Here is a 22,801-nt window from a genome sequence, read left to right on the forward strand (position 1 = left end):
AAAATGTGCAACATACCGTCCATATCCAACATATTATTCGGTAAAAGTCTTATAGCTCTCGTACCCCGGTCGTGGCAGAACGTCGAATCTAAGGTTCCTAGTCTATCAGTTCCAAATTGGTTATCTAAACCTAAGTTCCAGCTCGGTTGGTGCGGAGTTACGGGTGTGGTCGCTCTAACTAATGGCGGATTACTCGTTCCGAACCTAGATAATCCGAGATCAATTTCATCCATCGGCTTAAGTTTAATATTCATAGCGTTAGTTCCCAGACCGCTTGATAGCAGAGGATTCGTGTACGTCCCGGCGCCCGTTCCGAATGCATTCGTCGCATTTAAACTCGTATTTAATGCACCGAGTTGAGTACCACTTGTTAGATTCGAGAGCGTGTTTCCGAGAGCTCCCGTTAATGATGATTGTATTCCCGCCAATGTACTCGTTAATCCCGACGACAAACTTACAGGTGGATTATTCAAACAGCTCGTCAGACCGGTTCCTGGGAGCGTGCCAGTGATAGACGGTCCGGTAATATTCGTGCCGAGATTCATTCCCGATACGTTTCCGGTTATGTTTTGTAAATTTGACTGCAGTCCTGCCAGGGTGCTTGAAATTTGACCTATATTGTTAACTAGAGGAGCGGTAACTGGGTTGGTGAACGTGACTTGATGAGTGTTGGTCATTCCGTAGCTCGAGGCTACGGGGTTCGAGTATGAGGTCGGGTTGTGAACGCCCATGGAGTAGGCGACGGAGTTGGAGCTGGGGGCCGTGAACTGCGACTGCGTGGCGTGTAGCCCCGACAGAGTGGGCATGGTGCTGCTCTGACACAGTGCTACGTGCCCCGTCGTGCTCGTGTACGAGTGGGGGTGAGGTGATGGCGTCGGTGAATGGAATTCCCCCAGGGCCTGATTAGATCCACTTTGTTGCATGCCTGCAAAGTATTAGGAAATTAGATTGCTTAACTTCTAGGATTCATAGTACAATCTGATTTAGTTACATTCACTATCACCAAGTTATTGAGGGTGACAACGTTCTAGCAATACAAAATATATAATATATGCATTTCTTTTACCTATGGAGAACCTACCATGAGTGGTAGATCTAGTATGTTCCAATTCAGCCAAGATTCGATTGTCTTGCTCGATCTTCGCCATGATTCGTTCAATTTCCGAGGCAGGTTGTGCGATGGGAGTCGTCCACGACGTGGTGGTGGCGCCGCGCGGGCGCATCGCCGATGACATCTCCAACTGAAGTTCTTCGCAACGGACAGTTTCCAATGCAGCCTACGGTTGTTTAGAAAGGTAACGTATTTTAAATCTGTCTTTCAAGTGATCAGTCTTGGAAGAAGATCATAGGTATTTAATCTAGTTATCACTGAAGTGTTGAGAGCTCATCTTCAAAACGGACCATCACAAAATAATATATAATCAAACAATTGTTCGCAAGCGAGTGTAACCGTGTTCTAACTCCTGAATACCACCTGATGAAAATAGTCGAGTAGTCGACTCCTTTGGGCGTACGCCCAAAGCATACACGCGTTATTTGTCGATTTTAAAAAAGCCTATGACAGCATCGATCGTAATTCGTTATACACGATCTTAAGAGGATTCCACACCGCCCTTTTTTCCATACAAACGTTGTCCCCTGTTTCCTCCCTGGATAATGCTAGTAGAGTTATAATTTTTTTCCTGAATATCTACGGCCACTAATACAATGTCCCTATGTTTTCTTTTTTTTCATAATTTAATTATTAAATAAGATATGAACGTTCAAAAACCCAAAAAAATGGCCAGATTTTCCACTGTGTTCAAACGTCCAGAAAACAGATTTGGCTAGATTATACAAAAAAAGCAAAACATAGGAACACAGCTCAAGCCTTTTTTTAATCTTTAATGAAAAAAGTACTTAAATCGGTTAAGTTTTGGAGAAGGAATCAGGGGACAACGAATCGTTGATTTTCTGGATTTTCTGCAGTTGTCTCTATCGCGTTCTGCGGTATAGGCTTGAGGTAAGGGAGACAGCTATAGATATTACACGTACTTTTTTTTCATTTCTCTAGTCCCTGTTGTATCCTCTTAAGGAACTTCAACATCCCTAAAAAACTAGTTGACATGATAATGGTCGCCACTAAGGAAAGCAAAATGAGAGTGAGGGTTGCTAAAGAGCTTACGGACGAGTTCGCAGTGGTCACAGGACTTAAACAAGGAGATGCGCTGTCACCTGTGCTTTTCAATTTAGTTCTGGAATATGTCCTCAAAGAAGTGATTGCACTAGATGTAGGGCTACAACTGAATGGGAAACATAGGTTGATAGGGTATGCCGACGACCTGGCATTACTGGGTGAAACTCCAGAGGAAGTGGCCAGCGCGGCCGAAGTCTTAGAAAACGAAGCCCTTAAGGTAGGCGCGAGAAAACAGAATACCTCCACATTAAACGCTATAAAAACACGCGCACAAAACGAGAAGACCTGAATGTGAGAGGGATTTCTTATAAAGGGACGGACAAATTTAAATACTTAGGCTGCACCATTACCGACACCAACACGAGACAAGAGGAAATAAACACCCGCATCCAAAACACCTTACGATGTAGCGCGGCACTTCATGGAGTATTAGTGTCCAATCTCCTAAGTAGAAAAAGTAAGATCGCCATTTACAAGTCTGTAATAAGGCCAATACTTATGTACGGATGCGAGACCTGGACGCTTACACTCGATGAAGAGAATAAATTACTGGTTGCCGAAAGAAAAATCCTCCGCAAGATCTTGGGCCCGGTGAAGACAGAAGACGGAGGAACTATAATCCGAACCAACGCCGAAGTTGAAGACCTCATGGCCGAGCCCAATATTATTGGCATAACAAAAGCCCAGCGACTCCGATGGCTCGGTCACGTTGCAAGAATGGGGGAGGATCGTGCCACTAAAATGGCGTTTCTTGGGCGTCCGATCGGGCGACGACCTGTCGGCCGTCCACGGTACCGGTGGCTAGATGTCGTGGAGTCGGACCTGCGCGATCTTCAAGTCACAGAGTGGCAAGAAACTGCGCAAGACCGCGACAAGTAGCGCAAACTCGTGTCGGAGGCCAAGATCCACTTTGGGTCACTGAGCCATCGTAGTAAGTAAGTCGACTCCTATATCAACTCGACCACCAAACCGTGTTTCCTGATTTTTCACGGTTTACAGAAAATATTATGCAGTACAACTCGTGCACTATGAAGGGAAATATAAAGATGCTTCTACTTCAAAAGAAAATGTTACGCACCTTCTTCTCCAACTCCCGTACCCTCGACTGCAGCTGTTCGACGTTGTGCGCGTCGAGCGGCGAACGTTGCGCGTTCCGCAGCTGCGCCAGCGCGTCTGCGTGCGCGCGCTCGGCGTCGGCCCGCGCGCGCTCCGCCTCACGCAGCCGCCGCGACAGCGCGTCCGACTCGCCGCCGCTCGACATGCTGTACCCACTCATTACCTGCGACAATATTGAAAATGGTGATAACTGATACTACTTTAGGGTGTGTATGGGTCCCCTATATAGAGTTCGCTGTAAAAGTAGTAGCGTTGAAAAATATATTTTTTGTGATTAGTGTTCCCATACAAAAGTAAAAAAGTTGCTCTTTCAGCGCTACTTTCACAGTGAACTCAATACATATACTCATACTAGATGACGCCCGCAACACCGTTGCGCCAAAATTTATCGCGCGCGAATCGTACATTTTTTCCGGGATAAAAAGTATCCTGCCAAATTTCAGCAAAATCGGTTCAGCGGTTTAGGCGTGAAGTGGTAACAGACAGACAGACAGACAGACAGACGGACAGACAGACAGACACACTTTCGCAATTATAATATTAGTATGGATACTCCCAAAATTATTATCACTTAGTTTTACCTTGTATATTATAGTTAAACGGCGGTATTTAACCCGAATCCCGCGAATCACTATACTGTACTCGGCGAAACATGGTGGTAGCTAGCGGTCATTGACTCCCTGTCAAAAACTTGACATTTTCTATGCAAAGCCGCGATTGACAACATCTGACACTTCATTGTCAATCGCGGTTTATTTAGAAAATGACAAGTTTTTGACAGGGAGTCAATGACCGCTACCGCCATGTTTCGCCGAGTACAGTATAATTAAATTTCGTTTGAAGGAATTTGTCTCTATGTTTCATTTGCGAAAATGATTGCATTTTAGCAAACAAATAGACAAATTCCTTAGTATAAAACAATTTAGCTCGTGTCAAAATAATAGTTACATTTCTAACTTTCGACTGCTAAGTGCTAACTAATAACTACCAGTAATAGTAAAGTGAATAACTTTCAGTGACTTTGTCAATTGTCGCAGTCCATTAAAAATGTTGTATTGGATACTTGTGTATATCGATGTCGGTTCGATTTGCCGCTCTGCGGAAGAGAAAAACAAATACGTTGTGATTATAAATTATGATAATTTATCGCCAAATAAAGAATGGTTGTTCGTAAAAACAAGCTTTTTACGCGAATTCTTGAGGATGTCTATTTATAATATCAAGAAAGAATATTCAGTTTATGCAAATGGAGACATGGTGGAGTGGCGTGAGCTTACATAAGTGACTGCGGTACACGAGGAATTACTGTTTTCGTCGGCATGTAGCTTAGACACACTAGGTATATCTCTAATATATAAAATTCTCGTGTCACAATGTTAGATAGCGTACTCCTCCGAAACGGCTTTACTGATTTTAACCAAATTTTATATGCATATTCAGTGGGTCTGAGAATCGGCTACTGGGTATTGTTGAAGTAGTGCATTTGTTGAATAAATAATAGTAACTTATTACTACTCGAGACTGACGGCGACCATTGTTTGTGCGACGGGATAGCGATGCATGTTGCCGTGGTGACATACTTATTTAGTCACTTCAATAAAATAATACGGCCGAAATACTTTATATGGCAAAGAAACGTTTGCCGGGACAGCTAGTGTACATATGGTATATTTATATACATGTTAAAGTCGAAAAATAAGAAGAAAGTTAGCTGCCAACCTTAGATTTTTATTTAAAGAATTATTTCTATAACACATTATTCACATCAATCAAAAACCTATAAAATATGAAAATGTTTATAGGCGCACAACCTTAAATCTTAATACGTCTGCCAAGTGCCGAGTCAGTTATTATGGGGCAATGAGAGATTGTGCCGCCGCCGTCTAGGCGCTCGGCGCCACTGCGTCTGGCATTGTATGAAGGCCTTCTCAAGTATTCAGGACATTTCCATCTGACCTATATATGAAGCGTTACATTGAACTAAGCACCTTCGTCGGATAGTATTGCCGTATTTAGGATAATGCGCTCTTACCTCTGCCGATAGCGAGTGAGCACTAAAACTTTTTCCCCTTAATTGGGTTTAGGCTTTAAGCGTCTGGGTAGATTTAAAACAGTTGGTAAGTATGTTTTGCAAGTCGATACAAATGTTGCTAGTTTCTTAACTTTTGTCCACGACATCATTGCCTTATCAATTCCATGCTATCTCTAGTTCTACCTGTACAAAGGTACCTGCTGCCGACAGAATCAGAATCTTCGCAATCTTAAGAGCGTACGGCGCGTACTTGAGATCTGAAAATGTGTCATGGACCATGGTACACGCCTCCAACCGGGATTAAACCTGCACCCTCTCGAGTGCGAACCAAAGGTTGCCAACCTACTTATAAACTGACCTCTAGTACTAAAACCCAACCTACGTCCACTATAATTTTGTGAAAAGCCAAAAATGTCAAAATAATTGATTACTGTTTTTTACGTAATTACTAATTAAGTTTATAATAAACTTTTCGCACTTATTCGGATGCAAAATGAACACAACCATAGGACCGAGTACCGAGTATTAATTCGTAACAACTGTGCCAAATAATTTTGATATCGAGAGTTCGAGTGTATTCTGTGGTTCGAGTAGGCAGCGGCGGTTTTCGGTACGGGAGTCGAGTGCGTCGCGATACGACATATTGATTTTGTGATTATTTTTATAACAAGTTTTACGTAAGTTATAGCAGCGAGATATGCCAGCCTATTGCGTAATATTTTATTACGATCATCGTGTGTTCAACTTTTTCTGAAAAGTTGTGTCGATAAAAAGAAGTATCTTTAGAGCCGCCGCAGACTAAAAACTTTTAGTCGGCTGATAGTTTGAATAAATTGGGGTTTTAGTACATTATTATCGGCCGCTAAAAATCGTTTAGTGTCATTCATACATCTTCGTACTGATTTTTCAGAGCTTTCGATCAAACTATCGGCCGACTAAAATTCTGCAGTCTGCGCGCACTCATAGAGAAAGGATAGACATATTCAAAATCGAAAAATCTTCGTTACACCTACTCTCTGATTTACTCTTCTACCCTGCATACTTAGCCATACGAGTAATAAAATTCTGTCAACGTTGCAGATAGTTGAACAAATATCGAGCATTATTACAACGACGTCGCCCGTTTTGAATAAAACCTAAATTAAAAACTCTTTAACAATACATTAAGAAGCCGGTCGGATAATGGCACTACACAAAAACCACTATTATGTGCCTATTAAAAAGTGCACACTCCGGTTTGAATGAAAATAGGTGCACCGTGCCTTTGTGAAAACTCGGACAATTAAGATGAAATTTCACAATACAGCGTGCCGACATTTTTCTACTTCTAAGCGCAAATCTGATGCTCGAGTTAAAATGCTTTGAAATTTTAAAATTAAACTTATTTACGGTGAAAACTGAGAACTTTCCGTAGACCATACGATCAAACTAAAAGGTGATATGACTTGTATTTTCCAAAAGCACATCGAACATTTTTTAAAATTAAAATACAAAATTATATAAAAAGGTTACAAATTCTCAGACTAACTTTTTATCTGATTTCTGATATTATCGCTCATTATTATTTATATTAAGCTCGCTACTGCTTAACAGTTTAATTACATTGTTTTAATCTACCCCTCAGATTTGTAACGTTTCAGACATGTCAAAAAACTTAGTCACGATATTCTTCGTAATAATAGTTAAGCTCATACAATATACAAAGTACGTCTATATACAGGGTGTAACAAAAACAAGTGATAATACTTTAGGGTGTGTACGTGTTCCCTGTAGAGATTTCACTGTGAAAGATTATTTTTCACTTTTGTATGGGCAAGGGCCCGAGCGTCACGAGTTTCCCCATACAAAAGTGAAAAAAATTTTTGGTCTTTGAGCGCTGCTACTTTCACAGTGAACTCTCTACAGGGAACACGTACACACCCTAAATTATTATCACTTGTTTTTGTTACACCCTGTATATAAGGCTTCGTCCACATTTGTATCATTTGATCAGAAGATGTTCGTCGCGTATCATCGAAGCGTATCTAAATGATACGCGTATCATGATACGCCCCGATCGCTATTAACCGCGTATCTGATACGTGTCGTATCAAATACGCGCATGATCGGCAGAATGATCTAATAGGCGTCCACACTATGATACGCATACATGATACGGCGCGATGATCGCGACGGAGATCAGGGCCTGTAGACAAGTGGCAAAGCGCTAACGCTAACGCTAACGCTAGCGCTACAAAATGTATGCGATGTGACATAAGTCATCGCTTCGCTAGCGAATACTAATGTCAAATCCATACATTTTGTAGCGCTAGCGTCAGCGTTAGCGTTAGCGTTTTGCCACTTGTCTACGGGGGCTGATCGCGCAAATGATACAAATGTGGACGCACCTTAATACGTTAGATGACGCCCCCAACTCCGTTGCGCTAAAGTTCGTTTATCACGCGGGAACCTTACATTTTTCCGGGATAAAAAGTAGGTATCCGAACCAAAATATCTCCATGCCAGATTTTAGCAAAATCATCAATCAATCACACACACTTTCGTATTAATGTTTTTTATGGAATAAGGGGGCAAACGAGCACACCTGATGGGAAGCAACTTCCGTCGCCCATGGACACTCGTAGCATCAGAAGAGCTGCAGGTGCGTTGCCGGCCTTTTAAGACGGAATAGGGGAGGGCAGGGAAGAGAATAGAGGAGGGTAGGGAAGGGAAATAGGAGAGGGATACGGAATATACATGGGAGAGCCATGCTTCGGCACGAATGGGCCGGCTCGACCGGATAAATACCACGTTCTCACAGAAAACCGGCGTGAAACAGCGCTTGCGCTGTGTTTCGCCGAGTGAGTGAGTTTACCGGAGGCCCAATCCCCTAACCCCTACCCTATTCTCTTCCCTACCCTCAATTATTCCCTTCCCTTTCCTTCCCTACCCTCCCCTATTACCCTATTCCCTCTTAAAAGGCCGGCAACGCACTTGCAGCTCTTCTGATGCTGCTAGTGTCCATGGGCGATGGAAGTTTCCTTCAGGTGACCCGTTTGCTCGTTTGCCCCCTTATTTCATAAAAAAAAGAGGGTAGGGAAGGGAAAAGGGTAGGCAATTGGGCCTCCGGTAAACTCACTCACTCGGCGAAACCCAGCGCAAGCGCTGTTTCACACCGGTTTTCTGTGAGCCCGTGGTATTTCTCCGGTCAAGCCGGCCCATTCGTGCCGAAGCATGGCTCTCCCAGGTCAAGATTTTATAATATTAGTATGGATATTGTACGACATGGAAACAGTAAACACGTATCTATAATTTTTTCCTTAAAAAATATTCATTTGACAGCGTATTCAAACGTGTCATTAGCGGTAGAATAATCGCCGGGTTTGTCCCGCGTAGCGCTGAAAGCTTCGTTACCCTCAATAAGACTGAGGAATATATTTCAAGTTTAATAGTGGGAACGTAAAACCTTTGTTATTTTATTCCACCCGAAATTAGTGTTAAAGTATTCATGCACTGTTATTTAGGGTTCCGCACTTTAGAAATGGAACCTAATGAGAGTTCGCTGTCTGTCTTTCTGTTTTTCTGCCACTAGGTCTAAGACCTATAAGACGGATTATTCATTTTTTATACTCTCAACCATTAAATACCATTAACTTTAACTGAATCATGGTGCAAGTCACATTTGTCAAGCTCTGTGGTCAACGAGTTATAGCTAAAATTAACCTTAACTGTAACTATAACAACGCCTGAGTGATGCACCGTGCAACCCACTCTTAGGGCCTGTTTCACGACTTCCTGATAAGTGCCGGATAGTTTATCCACAATTTAACTTCACAGATAAAGTATGGAGAGTCTGTCAAATAAGTTGTGGATAGTCTATCCGGCACTTTATCAGAAAGTGTTATTATTTTAATGAAACACTGCAGTATTATTTTAAGATATGCCACTAGACTCTAGATATTTGGCATATCTCAATACGCGGTAGCGTGTCAAGCCAAGTTCAATTATAACAGCAATGGCGAGCAGCACCGTTTGTTACACGAACCATTTGAAGCCATTTTTGACCCCCTCATTTCAGAAACTATTGCACATAAACGTTTCAAATTTGGCTCATATTATATTTAGACTTGCGAGATACATATATTATGGTCTAAATTTCATTAACAGATCTCGAAGATATTACCGTCCAAAAATCTTCATGAATTATATCACTGACTGACTGAGCTATAGATCAAACTTGGCACTGGCACTCATTTAGATCTTCTTTCGTTTTACGGCGAAGTCCTTAGACAAGCACAATGTTTGTATTGAACTTGGCTCTCCTTTTTTACATTTATGTTTTTGGTGGGATATCTATTGTTCAATCATTATCTCTCGGTATCTCACATTTTCACTCTCTATCAGAAACTGGTTTATTTAAAATATCTTCAGAACGACAAAGTTTTTGAATTTTAAAATAAAATGGCAATATAAAACAAGCAAAGAAGCAAGTTTGGCAATATGGAAGTTCGTACATGTGTTGCAACACGACTTCCTACACTTTATTGGTTCCAATAACACGTCTTCTTTGGTATAAATAATTTACAACTACCCTCCAAAGAATTAAGCATCGCTTGAGCTATGCATTAATTTAAGCGTTTGTCTATTTGTTAGCATTAAAAAAGCTCAAAATTAAAATTGGAGTGTAGCTATTTTTTTTTATTTTTGAATGTTCGGATGTTTTGGATATCCAAATTACAGTAATAATTAATAAGGTACTGTACGTAAGTAACATCACTAATAAGAAAAGTATATCGTAGTACGCTCTACAAGACTGCAGTATGATTTTATGGGTACTGTCACTTTGGACTAGAGCCCCTAACCAAGACGTTTTCCTTATCGCTTCTTCATATAACTGATCAAAATGTATGGAATTGACATTACACCAGTCGAACGCTAACTTTATATCATCATTCCATACATTTTAATCGGCGAATCTATAAGAGAAAAAGTCTTACCTAAAAGACCAGCTCCTACTTATTGCAATAAACGTATTATACTCCAGTTTAGTGACTAAGGCGTGGAAACAGTAGTGGCGTTCGGCGTTGGGGGGGGGGGGGGGGGGGGGGGCATGCTGGGCGACCGCCCAGGGCGCCGGATAAAAAGGGGCGTCGAGCACAAACAAAAAGGGCGTCGCCTTTTTTACCAGCACCCAGGGCACCGAAGAAATCTCGCCCAGGGTGCTGGTAGTGTTAAAACCGGCCCTACATGGAAAGAATGGTTGTCTATATAGTCTCAAAATAGTCTCTATAGTCTATACTGTTTAATCGTTCATCCTATAAACATCTGTTATCACTCATTCGATGTGTAATTGAATGGAAAAGTGTTTGAAGCCGATCGGCCGGCCGTAAAGGTCAAAGGTCAGAGCCGGCCGAGCCCGAGACTCGCAAATAACCCTCTCAATTCTCATATATTATATACTATATTATGTTATGTGTTGGAGTTCATGTTCAGATACGATTAAATGTTAGTGTAAACAAATTTTAATGTACGATCGAAGGAATCGATTCATAGGCAGTAGACGGACCTACGTTATTTGGTCGTATGTCAACTCAATAATATTAATAATAGTGATCTGTCAAGTGAATTTGACATAATGCTACCAAATCGCGTAGATTCACCATCTGAATCAATTTCTCAGATAGTACATACCTTTAATACTCTGTTCATATATTGTTTAACAGTGGTCAAGCGAGCCCAGCAGTAAACCAACTTCCAATAAGAAAGAGATTTTATGTTTGGCTGTTTTTCTAATAACTAATAAGGGTTAATGACAAAGCTACTTACTGTTGTAGAGGTTTAATCTTTATTACTCCGATCATTTGTTTAACAATTTTTGCGATTAGCAGATTATTTATTAGCTTAAATGGAAGACCATTTCAAACTGCAAGCTATCCGACTTACTATACGACTAACAAGCATTCGAATTACATTCCGGCATAGTCGGTTAAAAAGGAAATCTTATTTCAAATATGAAAGCACAAAGTTACCGCTAAAGGAAAAGTTAAGAAGAGCCTTTAATATCGTAAATTCTATATAAAAATGCTTACTTTATTATGTTTGAGATGCAAAACGATACCGTAGAAACCACAAAGCATACTTCTTAATTCTCACGGTTTTCGCTCCAGATAGACTTGTACTCACATTGAGAACACAAAAAGTTTTGTACAAATAATAAGAAACATGAACTATTGAAGCTACTTATCGTTTCACTCATGAAACAGACATATCTAATGGAACAGATATACATTATTGGTATGGATGAACTGTACAACCAGTTTCTAAAACATAAACAAATAATAATAATAATACCGCTTCACATCACGTCAGTCTGGCCCCGTGCTATGTACCTGAAGGACTTGCGTAACGGGTACCAGACAACGGAAATATATTTAATACTTTTATACTATACATATATTTAAGATTTATATTATATGATACACATATATAATACACATCCAGGACCCAGGAACTTTTGAAAAAGTTTTTGTTCCGTCGGCGGGATTCGAACCCGCGACTACCGGCTTGAGCTACCAACAGCTCACCAACTGAGCCACAGAGGTCGTCATAAAAAAAAATAAACATTTTTTTTTATTATTTTCACTTGAAATTTTACAGGATATTCTTATATATACACTGATCTCAACACTAGATTTCCCTGTGTCGTGGAGACCATCTCTTCCATCATGCACATAAACACTAGATATAATATTATACACTTACGAGAGTCGTTTAAATTTTACTTATTTTAACCTGCTATAGACATATTTGCGAGAAAATACACAAAATACGTTCTAAATGTATATATGGATGTATATACATTATACATTTAGTACATATGTGATGTGTACATATGGATGCCTCGAAATATGTATACACAAAGGATGCGTCTGCAATCGACAGTATGAGTTTCCGATGTATTTTTAAACTAATTTTCAAATTATGATTATGATACAAAATGCACCAAACGCTAAGAATTTGTATTTAAAAATATGTTTAAGACATAATATTATATTTTCTTACATTTAAGTGCTACGAAGAAAACCTTTAACGCTTCCAAACTGTAGAACATCATTATCAAAATGTCTGAAATGCTAGTAATACGAAAGATCGCCATTTATTACGTTCGATCAATCATGGCCGACACGAAAGAGCTTGGCGCTTCATTCAATCTTACCGCTAATGTGTATATCGAGCGTTTGCCGCATCACGACTCATTCATTCATACTATACAATATAGTGTATACGTATTAGATTGTATTATTATTATTAGATGATGCCCACAACAAACTATCCTATGTCCTTTCCCGGGCCTCAAAGTATCTCCATACCAAATTTCAGAAAAATCGGTTCAGTGGTTTGGGCGTGAAGAGGTAACAGAGAGACAGACAGACGCAACCACTATGGAATTTTTAATATTACTAGATGACGCCCGCAACCGTACATTTTTCCGGGATAAAGTATCATATGTCCTTTCCCGGAACTCAAAGTATATCCATATTAAATTTCAGCATCAGTTCATTGGTTTGAGCGTGAAGAGGTAACAGACAGACAGACAGAAAGACAGATAGCCAGATGGACAGACAGACAGACACACTTTCACATTTGTAATATTAGTGTGGATATAGCAGGTACAATATAGCAAGTATAGTATGGATTATAATATAATTATTTTTTTACATCAACTCCATTTACTCATATTCCATAAAACCATTTACTATAGTTAAGTGACAGTTAAATATCTCCGAATGCGGCCTTAAGTAACAGGCACGTAGATTTGCAATACCGACCGGTTGTATTTGGTAAATTTATTTTACCCTGGGGGGTTGTCGTAGTAGTGCTACGATGGCGTAGACCTGCTACGACGATGATGCTACGTGTGTGCCACGCAGCTAGCTGCCTGATTTTTTCAAAAACCACACATTTTCTCTGTTTAAAGGATACCTTTAGGCATTCTTCAGGTTAATTACACTCAAGATTGTCGTCTTCGATATATCGTCTTAAAAAAACCTTCATGTTCAAACGTGTGGCTTAGTTGGTGGGATGTTGGTAGCTTAAGCCGGGGGTCGCGGATTCGAATCCCGCCAACGGAACTAAAAGTTTTCAAAGTTCCTGGGTCATGGATGTGTATTAAATATGTGTATCATATAAATAAAAATCTTAAATATATAAATAGTATAAATATAAAAGTATTAAATATATTTCCGTTGTCTGGTACCCGTAACACAAGTCATTCAGGTACTTACCACGGGGCTAGACTGACGTGGTGTGAAGCGTGCCAATGATATTATTATTATCTCAAAGTTAATTTCCGATCAATACTCTATCCATAATCTAGATCCTAAGATATTAAATTGACATTCAATAATCATAATCTATATCCTAAGCTAATTGACAATCGAAGCTGGGCAAACTAAGTCGTATACAAAAACTGTAATTGGAAGTTTTCCATTCACAGCCCGACGTGAGGCGTGCTATTATGTCGGAGTACGAGGATTGCAGTTTTAGCTCGGAGCTTTGAGGCTGAATTTTTCATTCCGCCTCACTGTGAAATCTGTCGCACTATTTAGTATTTCCCTTTCAGAAAAAGGTATTGTTGAATACATTTTTGGCTCAAATCAAACTAATGTTGGGTATGAACGACCTTATTCAGAGACGTTTTACGATTCTAGCTTTTGTTATAAACAAACTTTCATCCCCTATTTTAGCCCCTTGGGAGTAGAATTGATCAAATCCTTTCTTAGCGGATGAAATTTGGCATGCAGGTAGACGTCATAACATCTACCTGCATGCCAAATTTCAGCCCGATCCGTTCAGTGATTTGGGCTGTGCGTTGATAGATCACTATGTCAGTCAGTCACCTTTGAGTTTTATATACAGGGTGTAACAAAAATAAGTGATAATACTTTAGGGTGGGTACGTGTTCCTTGTAGAGAGTTCATTGTGAAAGTAGCAGCGCTGAAAGACGAAAAGTATTTTTCACTTTTGTATGGGCAAGGGCCCGATCGTCACGAGTTTCCCCATACAAAAGTGAAAAAAAATGTTGGTCTTTCAGCGCTGCTACTTTCACAGTGAGCTCTCTACAAGGAACACGTACCCACCCTAAAGTATTATCACTTATTTTTGTTACACCCTGTATACAGATAATACTGTATTTATTAAACCTATCAATGTAAGCAAACGTGCTACGTGGACGGATCGGGCTGTGGCATGCAGGTAGATGTTATGACGTAGGCATCCGCTAAGAAAGGATTTTGATCAATTCCAACCCCAAGGGATTAAAATAGGGGATGAAAGTATATAATAATACTTCTTAACGCGAGCGAAGCCGCGGGCAAAAGCTCGTTTTTTCATATACGTAGTTCTATACTAATATTACGAAGTGTTAATGTTCTGTTGTTAACAATAAATAGGTTTTAAAATGACTGGGCCGATTTTGATAAAATAAAGATATAGAGTGAACCACGTGTTGTGGACATAGGCAACTTATTTTCGCGAAAAATCGACGACTACCACGAGATTGTTATCGCACGTACGGAATAGCGGAAACATTAATGAAAGAAAAAAAAATTCACAGCCAAACAGGGAACCTCCTTCTTTTTGGAATTTAGTTAAAAATAACACTTGATAAATTGAATATAGACAATAATTTTAAGACAGAAGTAAAGTTTGTGTAGGCTAGTGAAGTAAAGAGTAATTAGAAATTGTGAGGAAACTCCGTACACATGAGTCTCACGAGACGGAAGTCCACAAAGAATTGTTTAGTTTTCTGGCCGGGGGCCAACGTCTTTCAGACTCTACCGAACACCTACTAATTATAGAACACAATGTATATAAAGAAACTTAATGGACCATTAAATTGTTAGCTTCTTCATAGTGCAGTATGCAATATGCATGTCATATTTCCATAAGCTATGTACCATCGAGGAAATTTATTCCTAGGCAATTGACTAGACCTACGTTATTTGGTCGAATCATGTCAATTCAATGTTAATTATTATGATCTGTCGGCTGGGTTTGACGTAACGCGACCAAACAACGTAGGTCCCCCATCTGCCTAAGAATCAACTAGGAAAGTTATTGCAATGTGACATATTGCTAACCAACGTAAACGCCAATTGAATAGAAGAAAGAAAAGGCACTGTGTTCGATTTTAGGCCTCTTTTGATTGGTAAGTTAGATCAGAGATGTCGTATTATTGGCATTTAACGTGTTATTGGCAGCTATTATACTATCAAAGAAGATGATTCCTAGGCAGATTGGGGACCTACGTAGTTTGGTCGCGTTGATCAAGCCTAGCCGACAGATCACAATTAACATTAAATTGAAATGATCCCAACCAAATGACGTGGGTCCGTCAACTGCCTAGGAATCAATTTCCTCGATGGTACATTTTTAGAGTATTCTGGATACCTGCAGAGTGTAAAAGGCAATCGATGAAAGTATACTTTCGACGATTGTTCCCACTCTCGCCTAGCGATCTTATAGTTTTACGCGGCCTATACCAGTTACATAACGTCACTATGTCCTTTCTGGGGCATAGCTCCGGCCCACTTTGGCTCGCGTGCTCGAAGTACCCTGAATATTTACTGAGCGCCCAGAGCCAAACGATCTCCGATTTAAGTACAGCACGATCTTGTATCGGATAATTATTGCGACGGCATACGACAATAAAAAACCAGATTGTCAATTCTTTCATTTCTGAATCGAACATTCGAAATCTGAAAATAAGACCTTATTTTTTTATTTTACACTACTTGAAATTACAATATATATTATATATATTATAGTTGTAGTGGTGTACCTGTATAGTTACGAATAACTAACATTTCAGTCTTTTTCTTTAAAAAAACAACCCTGAAATGAGTCTAGTATAACAACCATATAATTAAACTCGAAAGAACTGAACCAATTAAGGAGCTTCCACCAATTAAGTAGGTTCATATCTGTATTTAATGGGTTTCTAACTCGACGATAATTGATTCGATTTCTAGAGATTACGGTGGAGAGATAAATTCTGAAGCCGATTTAATGGAGCGCTACTGGCCTGTTTACTCGACTGCCAAGAAAGGATTATGTTTTAACTATCCCTAGTTTAAAGAACGAATTTGCTAGAGAGTTTTACTCAAATCGGGATCTTTTAGTGGAAAGAAATGTTATGCTAATTAAAAGATAACGTTGTAAATCATTGTCTTGTATTAAAAAATCTCATATTTCTGTCTCCTACTGTATTTGACTATAAGACAAGGACAAATATAGTCACGATTTTGACCCCTTTTAACCCCGTCGTCAAAACCTAGTGCTTGGGCGAGCAAGTATTGAGATATGCGTGCTCGATACGACGCAAATGAACTGAGACTCAGCGTAACTACAGATTATGGTTTATGTCTAGACTATACAATTAGTCTTCTAGCTAAAAGCCGAGCTTTGTGAGGGCTCGCGTCATTTTTCTGCGTGGTAATTATCGTTAATACAGTTTTTTTTTAATATATCAATAGTAACCAAACCTTGACTGACCGATGATAACACATCTGCAATATAAATAAAAATTACTATGTTAAGCCACAAATCAATAGGCTCGATAGTTGTTCTGTAAAGTGTTTTCATCCTTTATAATTGCATTTTAATCGGCGTAATTTGTAGCATGCCGATTAACCATAACGAAATCATTGGGAATTGTCAAAAATCTATGTAAATATGTAATTTTTCCGAACATAAATTATTATTTGTGTTTGTTACATACAAAGAAAATTACGTCTTGACAATAACAACTGAATTCATAACTTAATAACGCCAATCCGGCCAGAATCGATCCACGCTTGGATTACATACCAAATATGTAACAAAAAGTTAGGATTTCATATTGGCATTTGTCCAAGCAAGAACACGCCAGATGGGATAGATTTAGGGAAGACACGCAAAGTCAATGAGGAAATAAAACATTTTAAAATGTTCCCACTTTTTAAGAAGTTAAGTTAAACAGCTAGTTTATTATAAACTAGATTACGCCGGCAACTCCGTTGCGTCAAAATTCGTTTATCGCGCGAGAACCATATTACATTTTTCCGGGATAAAAAGTATCCTATGTCCTTTCCCGGGACTCGAGGTATCTCCATACAAAATTTCAGTAAAATCGATTCAGAGGTTTAGATGTGAAGAGGTAACAGACAGACGGACAGACACACTTTCGCATTTATAATATTAGTATGGATTACTTATATCGCTTTGTAACTTGAATTTTATGATTATCCCTGTCATCTTCCATCTAGAACGACTTGTGGGATATGCGGGTGCCTTAAAGGAAGATAATATTATATTTTATTAATTTCAGCAGCTGTCGTTTATACTTAGAAAACTTTGATAGCGCGATCGAGAATTCTGGCGCTAGTTGATCTGCTACGGAGTCTTTATGTTCAGAAAAGAACGTATAAAACATTCTAAAGTATAAAACCAAATATCAATCAATAAACACAGGCTAATTCTGTACATTGTAGTACCTATGGTATTCGTCTTTAATTACATTTCTGCATTTAAATTTAAAAACATTATCTGCTTTTAATGTTTAATGCACTCATATCAGAGATCATAGAGTTTAAAGACATAAAGAGGTCATGAAATTTTTAGACTTTTAACTTGGTCGCTGTTAAACATTTGTGTACTAAACCACAATTTTTTCTGTTGCATTTTTTCAAATTTAAATTCATTTATTTTTGCGTATGTGTGTTACAATAATAGGTCTTATAATATTTTATATCAAGAATTTTGAATGCAGTTTTGTTTTAAATCATCTAAATAACATAAGCTGCATTATAATAATAATAATAATATCTATGGACGCTTCACACCACGTCAGTCTGGCCCCGTGCTAAGTACCTGAAGGACTTGTGTTACAGGTACCAGCCCAAGCAGCAAAACAGTCGAATAAGGATTTTTTTACTCAGCCTTTAATCGTATAAGAGCCGGGTAACCGTTCATAAAACACCTATTTATCGTATAATAGCGGTTATCTCGACTATTTGGCAATATTTGCTAATGTGTGCTTTAAGGACGTCGAATAAACGTTTACAGCACTATGTTTTAGCCCTTTTACTCCACCTTTTAGCAGATGCTGAATTAATATGGCTAAAATACTCATTATTCGATCGTTTGATCTCTAACAGTCGTATAATAGCTGTAGAATAGATGATTCGCTGAATTGGGTGCTTTTATACAGCCGTTACTCAGCTATCTTTTATGTTTCTATAAAAGCTCTATAAACGCAATCGAATTGCTTATGGCAACATTGCTGCTGTTACTGCACGCTTACAGACTAACTCTTATAGTAGAATTAAAAACGTTCGTATAGGAGCTGTAGTGTAATTAAGAGCTGTTATACGATATTTACGAAGCGAACCCTAAATCCTGTTATCATGGCGACACCTTGTGCTATAAATGTGGTGACCAGCACTCTTACTCGACTTTTAATGGAATAAGTTAGCTGTAACTGCAACTAGATTATCAATGTGGACAATGGCAGTAAAAAAATATATTTTAAGTAAATTTAATTATATTAATTAGTCTTCAAATTTAAGAAAATAGGCAGCGCATGAATGTTTATGTAAAAATGCCTTTGGGTTTATCAATAAAGCTTGTTGCGCATGATGTTTTGGAGTAGCTACACGAACAGTAAAAATAATCACATATTGATTTCTCAAAAACTTGATAATATAAATAAGGATTGAGATGTAGTTTAATAACTATAATTTTTTTACATTAAATTTATGTAGCACACAAGCTCGCACTCTTTACAGCACTAATTTGTCGAGTAAAAGCATTCTATTCGCTGTTATAGAACTAAAAAGGAGAATAAAAGCAATTCGTCTGCTATTATAGCACACTTTATCTGTATAATAGCAAATCAATTGCGTTTATTGAACTAAATATCCTATATACGCATTTTGGTTACTCTTAAAACTCTTTTAGTGTTTTCTACCACTTTTACTCAAATCTTACAGCATCTTTTTGTTGCTTACTCAGCGCTTATTCCACTTTAATAGAACTTTAGTCTGAATAATTTGCGCCTTTTTCGCGTCGAGTAAACGTTTACAGCACTTTTACTCGACTGTTTTAAGAACTTTTATAGAACTTAAAGCGAAAACAAGAACGTGCTCTCGACCATTATAGCACGTCCATTTGCTGCTTGGGAGACAACGGAAATATAATATATAATACTTTTATACCATACATATATTTAAAACTTTTTATTATATCATTAATCATACACATATTTAATACACATCCAGACCCGGGAACATTGAAAACTTTTTGTTCCGTCGGCGGGATTCGAACCCGCGACCCCCGGCTTGAGCTACCACACACTCAACCAATTGAGCCACAGAGGTCGTCAAAATTCGTAACTCAATACGTAATTTTTGTGGCTTAGTGCTCGAATGCTTAACAATGTCTATTAATAAGAAGTTTGAGCTTTAGCATCCCTCGTAATAGAATTGAGGTAACTCTGAAGCTCACCGCAAGGTAGCGGTCAAGGAGTGAATTCCAAGTTCGCCACGGAATGCGTTGCCTTTATTATAATGTTCGCAGTATCTCCACTATTATCATAATAAAAAAATCTACGCTAAGTACATCTAAGGGTCAATTTAGACCGCAACGTGACGAGGCGAGGCGAGGTACGGTGCGGCATAAATTTGTATGGATTTGACAGATTTCAATTGCGTGAGACGTTTTGCGAATATAAATAATATTAATTTAGAAATGCACCTTCGCTTCGCGTTACGGTCTGAATCAACCCTTAAGACGTTTTCACAAAAAAGACTGTCTTATCCTTGTCTGATTCGTTAGAATTTTTTCTTTGACAGTTAAATGTATTTAATCGTACAATCAAGGGCCTGTATTCACTTTGATAGTGCGAGTGCAAGTGATTAGTGATTAGCAGAAAATAAAGATCTTGCCCTAATCAGTCGCTGTCCACACTTGATTTTCCGGATTACTAATCACCTGCAATAATCACCTGCACTTAATATCACTAATCAAAGTGAACACAGGCCCTAAGAGCCAGCGACAGCCAAATTTTTATCATTTTATTAAATCTGAAAATTCTTTTGTGCATGTACTCTATAGTTCCAGTCGCGGTTACTTTAGGAGGTATGAAGTGCTGCAGGTCGTCGTAAGCATTTTAAAGTATAAAGCTCAACTTTTTTATATTATTTTCTATTATATCTTTTTTTACAGGTTTATTACATTATTACATTACATTTATTACAGGTGGGCGCGTCTAGTTTCGGAGTGGCTACCGAATGGTCGGCGTAACAGAGGCCGACCCAAGAAAAGGTGGCGCGACGAACTAGATGCGTTTGATAAAGAGTGGCCAACAACTTCACAGGATCGTGAACTTTGGAAAGAGAGAGGGGAGGCCTTTGCCCAGCAGTGGGATACTGTAGGATGATAATAATAATATCTTTTTTATATTATTTTGTATAAAACTTTAGAGTATCGCACGACATAAAAACCTTCCTCTTTTATTACCCAGATAATAAGCTGATAAGAAGCGGTAGCGATAATATTTTATGCAGTGTAAATAATTCAAGATCTGAAAAACTGAGTCTTTCATATTTTTGTAATTCCGGGCGTGTGAGAGAATAGTATATTTTCTAATCAAAATAATTTTTTAAATACTTATGCATATTGAATCCATACTAATGTAATATTATAAATGTGAAAGTGTGTCTGTCTGTTACCACTTCACACCCAAACCGCTGAACCGATTTTGATGAAATTTGAGATCTTGAAACTTTAAGTCCCGGGAAAGGACAAAGTATACTTTTTATCTCGGGAAAATGTACGGTTCCCGCGCGATAAATGAATTTTGGTGCAACGGAGTTGCTATATTCTCTCCTCTTCATAGTTCTACTCTTAGCTTATCAGTCAGCATCGGTTGGTTGGTAGATTCTACAACCTCTTAATGCACAGGAACAAATACATAAATGCAAATAGACGACGTGAAGGTAAATATAAATTTTGAGAAAGTGATCGCTGTTCTAAATTTAAAATGTGGAAAGCTACATTTGTGATAAAGGATATTTGCCACTGAACACGTTGCAGTTTATTTGATATGGCAACATTCTGTGATATTAACAGGCAATAGAAACATGTTAATTTTCATAAAAAGGGCAATCGTTAAATATGAGAAACAATCACTTATAATGATTAAGTACCTGTGATATGCAGATTGATTTATACAACTAGTTGTGGGTGTAGATGGTGTATCGAGTTATTCTAGGTCTACTTAAGTAACTTGCCTATGAAATCGCCAACTATATTGGAAAATGAGCACATATTTACACAAAATAGGTCATGTAACCTACAGTCATTATCAAGTTAATCGATACTGTTACAGTCGGCGATCTGATAACACTCGCGTACAATATATTCTTTGTCGTAGACAAAAATTAAGTGTGTAACCCGTACTACCCTTACAGGTAGCAGGTAGGTAGCGGTCCGAAACGCTTAATTTCTGTTTTAACCGATCGATAAATATGAAACATGGTCATGAGGTACTCACAGTAGCCGGGTTACATGGGCGGCCGTCGCTCGCACCCACCGTCCCAGGACTCGCGTACCATCTATACACACATAACCACCAGCTGTCATAGCACACTAGCCGCGCCAGCCATCTTGTATTACGGTCTCGTGAAGCTACTGGTACGGAGGGAAAATGTGTCGGGCGGAGCGGTAGGCGGCGAGTGAGCCGCTCGATACGGGGGCGCGTGCGCGGCGCGGCCGTGACGTCACCGCCCTGCCCAGCCGCCTCAATGGACCGGGGTTGCCAGGAACCCTGACAAACTAGACACCCACGTACTGACGTATGCCCAGGAAAGCCTCAACTCTGAACACCCACGTATTGTATAAGAAAGCAAAGGACTATTTTTGAAATTTGAATCATCGTCACGTTTTCAGCTACGTAACATCATGCGCTTTAATATTATATTAATGACATTTATTTTCTACTACAAAGAATTAGAATCTCATTAAAAATGTAACCTTTTTTCTTCCATTCATTCTGTCTTTTCCAGTTTTTCTGGTAGTAAAATTCTTAATGGTAACAACAATCTCTTAAATCTATATTAAATTATCTCTTCGTAGAGGCTGCGCCTAAAAAAAACAATGTAAGTGGCAACATCAGTAATCGTACGTGAACTGTCGAGAGTCGTCAGTCATCAGCTAGCTGCCACTTCGCCATATCTGCCTAATTAATTGCCCCTAACAATGGCGCTCGACGATCGTAAATTTTATTACCGCAGGCTGCAACGAGCGACAAATTACTATTTACTCAGTTAAAGCATACGTAGCTTAATTTTGGTATTGTGATTTAGGTAAAAGTACCTATATTATATATCCTGAGAAAACTAATAATTTAATTTGAAATATTTAACATCATTTATTTTTAAATTTCTTTTAACTTT

The 22,801-nt window shown here is 38.8% G+C and overlaps 1 protein-coding gene across 13 annotated transcripts in view; it reads right to left on the bottom strand.

The window, feature by feature from the left end:
- The window catches only part of LOC121727942 (peripheral-type benzodiazepine receptor-associated protein 1), a 35,040-nt gene extending 12,805 nt beyond the window's left edge, over window positions 1–22,235 (bottom strand). For 4 of the 13 annotated variants that reach the window (XM_042116014.1, XM_042116013.1, XM_042116010.1 and 1 more), the window contains exons 1-4: window positions 21,901–22,235; window positions 3,255–3,455; window positions 1,067–1,277; window positions 17–925 (exon numbers count right to left, since the gene is read on the bottom strand). In XM_042116014.1, coding sequence (XP_041971948.1) covers window positions 17–925; window positions 1,067–1,277; window positions 3,255–3,452 — 1,318 coding nt within the window. In that variant the 5' untranslated portion in view covers window positions 3,453–3,455; window positions 21,901–22,235. The remainder of the gene's footprint in view (window positions 1–16; window positions 926–1,066; window positions 1,278–3,254; window positions 3,456–21,900) is intronic. The other 9 variants (XM_042116022.1, XM_042116012.1, XM_042116011.1 and 6 more) reach the window with 4 other exon arrangements.
- Between the last annotated feature and the right edge of the window lie 566 nt (window positions 22,236–22,801).

The sequence above is a fragment of the Aricia agestis genome, chromosome 6, assembly GCF_905147365.1.
Source record: "Aricia agestis chromosome 6, ilAriAges1.1, whole genome shotgun sequence".
Taxonomy (NCBI): domain Eukaryota; kingdom Metazoa; phylum Arthropoda; class Insecta; order Lepidoptera; family Lycaenidae; genus Aricia; species Aricia agestis.